Source organism: Aedes albopictus, chromosome 2, assembly GCF_035046485.1.
Source record: "Aedes albopictus strain Foshan chromosome 2, AalbF5, whole genome shotgun sequence".
Classification (NCBI taxonomy): domain Eukaryota; kingdom Metazoa; phylum Arthropoda; class Insecta; order Diptera; family Culicidae; genus Aedes; species Aedes albopictus.
The window spans coordinates 2,558,846-2,566,496 of record NC_085137.1 but is presented as its reverse complement, the minus strand read 5'-3'; the positions used below and the strand labels follow the sequence as shown (position 1 = coordinate 2,566,496).

Below are 7,651 nucleotides of genomic sequence, written 5' to 3'. Positions count from 1 at the left end.
ATCAAACAATTTAACCTGCATATAATCTGGTACGCATCATTCATAATATCGGATGTATTCGTGAGTTATCAACACAGATATTTTGCAGTACCAAGCAGGGACGTACAATTTCGTTTCAATGATACACTTTCATGCAACATTTGAATGAGTCACTTCAAGTGTTTCATACATTTTTCTAATGACTCGGTCGTTAAAAAAAACTTTTCCACTCATCGTAGCACTCGGTAGTCTCCCACCCGGTCGCATTGCTTGTGCTTCACCCGTCAGAGCATTAGTGTCTCACTGGGTGCGCGCTAGTCTCTCAATGGTTACGGGCGCCGGTTAATTGGATTTAAGTGGTCGAATTTGTTATCCTCTTCATAAAACATAATTATCATTCTATTGGCGTGCACCACTATTTAAAAATGTGGTTTAAATAGTGTTTTTAGCATGTTGAAGTATTTCAATGACTCATAAATGAAACGAAAATCCAAGTGTATCATTCCATGTTTCATACACACTTGTTTCTGTAGCAGCAACGAACGAGTGTGTTGCTGGGTGAGAGATGAAGCATCACAGCAGTCCCGTCGCATGGGAAACGATTTGCTACAGCTTTCGTGCGTCATGTTTTCCTTTCGAAATTGCACGTCCCTGGTACCAAGAACTACTTCAAAAGTCCACCCAAATTTTAAATTTACATATATTTAAATAGTGGTTTGTTCGAGAACACGGTAGAAAACTATTATGAATCTTGAAAAACAAACTCTAAAGAATGCTGTTTCACGATGTCACCAAATCATGTTACGAGTAATCTGAAAAAAAATCATTTGAATCCTGTGAGGACTATGCCAGGAGACCATTTAAATGGCGTTTGGATACAAAATAAAACTTGTGAAAATTTGCGAAAGACAAGCAAAAAGTCTGGTAAGAATTTGTCAAGGAAAGTTTGCTGAATAGTTTTAGAAAATTCATTGGAAATTGTATTTGTGTTTTGCAAAAGAAGACTACTTCAAAAATGTGGGTAAAATATTTTAGATTTTATTTAGGGTTTAGACACAGACAAACAGACGTAACACTTGCGAAAGTTCCATCGACCACGCTTTTAACGATCATTTTTAATTTTCATAGTTGTGGCTTTCACAACCAGAGGCGCGCGCATCGTTTTCCTATGCGTTTGACGTTTCACACTAGCGCCATCTGTTGACGATATGGCACAACACAGTGATTCGTGCAACTTTTACACCAGGTGATGGTAGTGTGAGCTGGTCGATGGATTTCCATGAAAATCGTTCAAGATGTTACGTCTGTTTGTCTGTGGTTTAGATATCACCATAAGGTAAAAATGTATTTAAAATGTGTATCCAGATCTCTAGCGCATAAGGTTTTAATTGCCTTTAGAAGTGCTTAAAGAACACTAAGTTGAAGAGGCAGACCATGCTCTACTGGGAGCGTAGATCTATAATTAATCAGACGAAGCACAACGCAATCACCTCGGGAAAATTTCCCGGGATTATTACTCAAGTTTCAACAAAGATATCTCCAGAAAATAATAAAAATCACTAGTGATCTGAACAACAAACTTCTGGGCATCACAAGACTTTATCCGCCAATAAATTCATCAGAAACCCATCAAGATGCAGGAGTGAGGCACTCAAAACAGCTCCAAAGAATGGACCAAAAACTCACCAAACATTACATTGAGTATAGTGTCATGTACTTTTAATTTTTAGCTTATTAACCGGACTTATAATTTTGTTATGCAATAAGGCTTCATGATTACGTTAACTGAATGCTACAAAAATCAGGATGAAGTTAATAGGTACATTGATTTGATCGTAAATCAGAATCATGGACGATACAGTTTGAAGAAATAATTTAGCAAGTTTTTCAAATTCCATAACATACTCGAATACATCGTTTTATGATTATCTTGAAAAATTTTCCCTGACCATCAACAAAATTCCCTGACTTTCCCTGATTTTCCAGGTCCAAAAACAAATTCCCTGGCATTCCCTGACTTTCCAGGTTTTTCCAGGTAGTCGGCACCCTGGAAATGGTTTTCTGGGGATTGGTATTCTGGGGAATGGTTTTCTGGGGAATGTTATAGAATCATTCATGCTTATCCTTTTCATGGCGTATTGAGCTATAAAATGACACGGGAAAAATATCAAATTAATTTTTAATGACCTCGTGAGTGGCAAAAATATGGTTCGTATTAGAAATAACATGAGACATAAATACAAAGAGGGGCAGTATCGTCTTGTGCACATCTAATGCAAATAAGCTTCACTGAAGCCATGTGCATTTTCGTAGATGTGTTAATGTGCTAAATAGAATCTAGCTGATGCAATAGCCCACGAAACTTTTATTTTATCATCGTAATGGAATAGGAGAACTTACATATTTTCGGCAGTTTTGTTCTCTTCGTCATGGGTGGTTTTTCGAAACCTGTTGAACTCTAAATTGGCGTCAAATCTTTCCCAACCAAGCTGAAATATATGACCAATCTGACCTTCCCCCATGACGAAGAGGACAAACTTGCCACTTTAAACCTGAGACCTTTAAACTATTCGAAGAAATAATAAATCTACGGAGTTTCGGATCAACTGAACAGCACTTTTCTGGTTGAATCTGAAATTTATTTCCGGGTTTCGTGTTTTCGTTTTCAAGATCATCATCCAATACGTGTAAAATTTGCGAACGTTCGATTCAAAACGTATAGAGAACGGTTTCCTTTTAGTATAGTTTGTGTGATAGTAATTACTTCTATCACTGATGGCTAGCAGCAGACCAAACAACGCTTCTTCCCGAATTTTGACGAAGAGGGAAAAGTCATAAAATCAAAGCATTCGAATTGAAAGAGTGTTAATGTTTACCTACTTAAGAGTATGTCCTTGCCTTTCTTCCATCGATCAACAAATGTACTCGTAATATTTGGGCTTTGATAATACTACTCGTGGAGAAGGGGATTCTCCACTGAACTGTGTTCCACATTTTTGCTTTATTGTGTAGCATCTCGATCAATACAGTTTGTGAAACAACTGAGCTGTACACCTTTTAATCTAATATATAAATAAAATTAAAATTAGATGTTTCCATAATAAGAAATTGTCCTAATTGGGTTTTCTATGGGCGAGGGGCTTCAACTCTCTTTTGTTTTGTCCTGTGAATCTCTTCAATGATTTTCAGCTGATGTTGTTTGAGTCAGAGCAGTGTTGTTGCTATTGTTTTAGTTTGTTGCTTAATTTGTTGTGTAGAGCTAGAGACCTACATTGTTTGTTTTTAGGCGGTCGACGATTTCAGGTAAGCGATGAGATCGGCACGCTCGTTGGGCTTCTTCAGACCAGCGAAGATCATCTTCGTGCCAGGGATGTACTTCTTCGGATTTTCCAGATACTCGAAGAGGGTGTCTTCACTCCAGGTGATTCCCTTAGCCTTGTTGGCATCTGTGTAGGAGAATCCGGCAGCTTGGCCAGTTTTGCGACCGAAGATTCCGTGCAGGTTCGGTCCGACCTTGTGCTTACCGCCAGCTTCGACAGTGTGGCACTGCGAGCATCGCTGAACAAACAGCTTCTTTCCCTTCTCAACGTCTCCAGCTGGAACACCCATTTCGAATTAAGATTATTGGAACTGCTAGAAGAAACAAAATCAAAGAAGGCGGAAATCAGTCACGTGATCGACAGTCTTGTTGCATAATGTAAGCAGGCATTGAAAATTTCTTCAATCACTATTTCACTGATAATGCAAGTTCACACCCTGAGAAGTATTCAAGGTTGCCATGGTCACAATGACGTAACAACGGTTCAAAGAAGTGTAATTTTATCGTTATCATTTTTGTACGTCATTTGCATAGCGCATTATGGCTTTTCTATCAGCTGACGCTCATTCCGGACGGATAATGGGTTCAACAAAATTTTTAAAGATTATGACCCCGATTCAAAATCCATATAGGGAATAATCGAGAAGCAGAGATTCTCTCCCATTACGTAACCTAGCAGGTAGTCGAATCGAGGCAATCCACTTCCACTGAAAAAGGGCACTTAAAGCGATAGGAATCGTCCCTTGGCCTCGGCTTTGGCTTCGCAGTCACAATTTCAACTCGATTTATTGTTTCGTAACAGGGCAAATCCCGAAATGAAATCACTGGCTACCTGATGGTTTGATAATCACTTGCCACGGGGTAAGAAGAAAAACCACGCCACCACTCGAGTGGAAAGTCCAAACAAAATTCGCCTTTTTCCTCGCGTTCTTACACTTTTCACTTCGATCGAAATTGAGAAAGCTTTTCACCGCGCACGAACTACCTACCTAATTACATAAAAGTTACAGAAAATAAATTACCTTCAAAAGCGATTAATGAGGGCACAAGCACACTGAATGGCCGGACAGACGTCTTTCCACCACGACTTTAGTTCAAGCACAACGCGGTTGTTCGATTCACCAAGATTCTGCGAAAAATCGATCGCACATGCCACACGCACGCGAGCGCGAGAGAGCGATGCGAAATCTGACAGAGCTGTCAAATTTCGTCCAAGAGCTCGTGGTGGCAAAAAAGCTCGCAAAAACTTTGTGCGATGTTTTCTTTGTGCACGCAACTTAAAATTTACCCAATTTCAACAGTGAAAATTTCAAGTAACCAAAATATAATTTAATTATATTATATATTATTATTATTATAGCGCATTTAGTTCACCACTGGACTATCGCACTAGTTTTCACGAGTGCGAAAACGCTAATAAAAGTGCGCGATTGCATCAAATCAACTCGGTGTCTTCAGAGCACTTGTTCACCATAGATTGAAGAATTAGTGCGCCAAAGACATCAACCTGATTTGATGCAATCGCGCACTTTTATTTACGTTTTCGCACTATAGAAGTCGCAGTTCGCAGTCCAGTAGTGAACTAAATGCGGTATATAAATTTTATTTTGTTTCGGTGCGCAGCAAAAAATAAATGCAATTCGCCCGATGTATTTAACTCATTCCGATATACGATTACATCTTTTTGATGTAAAATCTTTTGTTCTTATGTGTATACCCTGATAAAAAATATCATAAAAATACGATAAATTGTATTGTTACAACACCATTTTTTCGAAAATCATTCACAATTAAACGTATTGTAATTTGCACAGTACATTCACCATCTCCTCTATTGTCCTATACCATTCGGCGAATGGTAAATGGCACTTTTACAATAAAAAATGGTGGTCGTTATGTATCTTAACCATAAAATTTTGAGAAAATTTTCATACACTTTTTCGCGAAAAACAATAGAATGTATTGTGTTTTTATGAGACATTTTTAGGGCAATTTTCAAAAGAAAACAATATATCTTAATGTTTTTCATTGTTCTTACAATACAAATACAATTAATTGAATGGCGTCAAATTAACCGTTGTTACAATAAAAATACAATAATATTTGTTGTTATTTGTAAGCAGTTTTCGCTTTTGAAAATCCATAGAATTTATATTTCCCGCTAACATTTATTCCAGCATTTACGAGCACTAACGGCCGCCAGAATGATATGCACATTTTATGATAAGAGTCAAACACTCTGATGTCTGTCTGGAATGTGTTGCTTGGCAGCTGTTGATAAGATCTATCGTCAATCTTTTCAAATAACTGCCAAATATCACAAGTCAGACCTCAGGTCGTATGATCCATACCATAAATCGTCTACAGTTCATGTGGCCATTAGTATCTGTAAATGCTGAAGAAAAATATTACCGAGAAATATGAATTCTTTGGTTTTTCAAAGGCGAAATCCTTGTGTATATCGAAGGTCACAACAGTTGTTACAGCGCGGAATCCGATTTTGTTTCCGAAATCAACAAAAATTGTCGGCGTGATTTTTATGCTGTCATTGTTGCCATTTTTTAGTCGCTTTTGTAAGACACATGGCTGTTGTTGATAAGAAAAAAATGACAATTTAGACGTTTCTGTACAGCTTTTTGAGGAAAAATCGAACAGTAACCTACTGTAACATGATGAATCAGCATGTTTATGAAGGCAATGTGTTGTGGAATGACGATTTCACATAAAAATTGAACATAACACCTGATTCATAAATTGTGGGGAAAAAACGGGTATGGCACAATTTATGAATCAGGTGAAAATCTGCTGAACTTTTGCCTTTTTGAATTATATTTCACCAGGTTTTCTATTTTTGTAAGAAATGCTCAGCATCTTATAGAACCTGGATGGCTTTCGACAGATTCGATGCCATTTTGTATGATGTTATCGCTCCTGGGCACTTGATAAAGAGCGTATCAGGAACGAATATTGATCTAAAGCACAGGATTTTGTTTATTTTGGGGCTACGCTGATTAAAATATGTGTGATGAGATAGTACAAAACAAAATTTGAAAACATGTTGGTAGCAAGGATGCTTTCACTCACCTGGCAATCTTTAAATTCATTTGTCTGTAACCCAATTCAGAAGCTTGTTACTACAATGTGATGTTCGGCAAACTTGTAGGGCAGTGTTTTCCCACCAATTATCACCCAGGACATCATGTTCTAACTCCCATATCTATGGCGTGAGAACGCTAGTATTACCTACTCATCCTAAGAGCACCTTTAACGGTGCGCTTCTATACCCCGTTTGGCAGCCCTCCATCATTGCAGCAAACTTTACCGGTCGCTGCTGGATGCGCTCGCAAAATAGTAGCGCTATGGGTGGGTGACCAAATATAGTAGCGGGACAGTTGCGCTGCTAAAAATTATATGGGAATATGACAGCCCTCCTGATACGAATCAAGGTGACTAATTTGGTTGCTACCGGTGTGGAAAAGGGTGATTAAGTCAAAATGGTAGCGCTGCGCGGGTTGCTCGAATAGTAGCCGCCGTTAATGTTGCTCTAAAGCGGTGTTTTGTTTTTGCCTCGTCGCGAGTGAGCGAACGAACCCCAAACAGAGAGGCAATAAGAACTGAGCGAGGAAGAGGGGAACGAAAAAAGAGCCGATGATTATTTCGGGTTTTTGAGTGCGATTTTCGCCTCGAGAGTCTTTCTTTGTATGGGAGTGGAACTCGCGAGAGCTTTTTGAGTGTGAGTGGACGTGAGAATCACAACAAGCAATTATGAGTGTTGGACGAACTTCTCGCTGCGCGGCAAACTCGCGCTCGGTGCTGTTGAGGATTTGCGCTGTGATTTCTGAGTTTTATTTTCACTCCTCAGAAAATCGCCGAAATTGCTTCCTCATTTTCTTCGAGAGGGAGTTTCTGTCAAGCCTGGGTATGCATTATTGATTCCATTTACTCCACGTATGAGAAGCTCTTTTCAATATTTATTTTGAACAATAAATTTCGAAAGTTATGGTATCCGCAATATTTATTTCTTAAACACAAATTTCGTAGATAATTCGAAACCGATCGTGAGTACACATACTATAAAAAAAAGTTTGAACTAAAGCAGCTTAAACGTGGAGTCGCCTGGAGTTGTTGATTGGGGCAACTTGTGGTTCCATATCAAGGTGTGCCATTATCCTCTCACATCCTATAGGTAAGTATCAAGGGGTTGGAAACTCTGACACCTTGTTTGAAACACGCATTTCGCACACCAAAATCACCTTTCGACACCTTTCCGACACCTTTCAAATGTGCGACCATGATTTTTTTAAATTTTACTACCATCACTGCCCGCATAGAAATTTACCATTCTTCAAACTA

General features: G+C 38.7%; 1 protein-coding gene across 3 annotated transcripts; it reads right to left on the bottom strand.

Annotated features, from left to right (window-relative positions):
• Nucleotides 1-2,596: 2,596 nt before the first annotated feature.
• On the bottom strand, nt 2,597-4,480 carry LOC109411733 (cytochrome c-2). 3 transcript variants are annotated; one of them, XM_019685322.4, is made up of 2 exons: nt 4,321-4,480; nt 2,597-3,612 (listed from the first exon to the last, which is right to left on the bottom strand). In XM_019685322.4, exon 2 carries the CDS (start codon nt 3,586-3,588, stop codon nt 3,262-3,264), a length of 327 nt encoding a protein of 108 aa, XP_019540867.1. In that variant the 5' UTR covers nt 3,589-3,612; nt 4,321-4,480; the 3' UTR covers nt 2,597-3,261. The 3 variants fall into 3 exon arrangements, with proteins under 3 accessions (XP_019540867.1, XP_019540868.1, XP_019540869.1); XM_019685323.4 differs by having other exon boundaries at nt 2,597-3,609; nt 4,321-4,471; XM_019685324.4 differs by lacking the exon at nt 4,321-4,480 and adding an exon at nt 4,131-4,250.
• Nucleotides 4,481-7,651: the final 3,171 nt, after the last annotated feature.

Excerpts from the sequence above, each read along its gene's own strand:
- LOC109411733 (XM_019685322.4), bottom strand. The coding sequence starts at position 3,588 with ATGGGTGTTCCAGCTGGAGACGTTGAGAAGGGAAAGAAGCTGTTTGTT.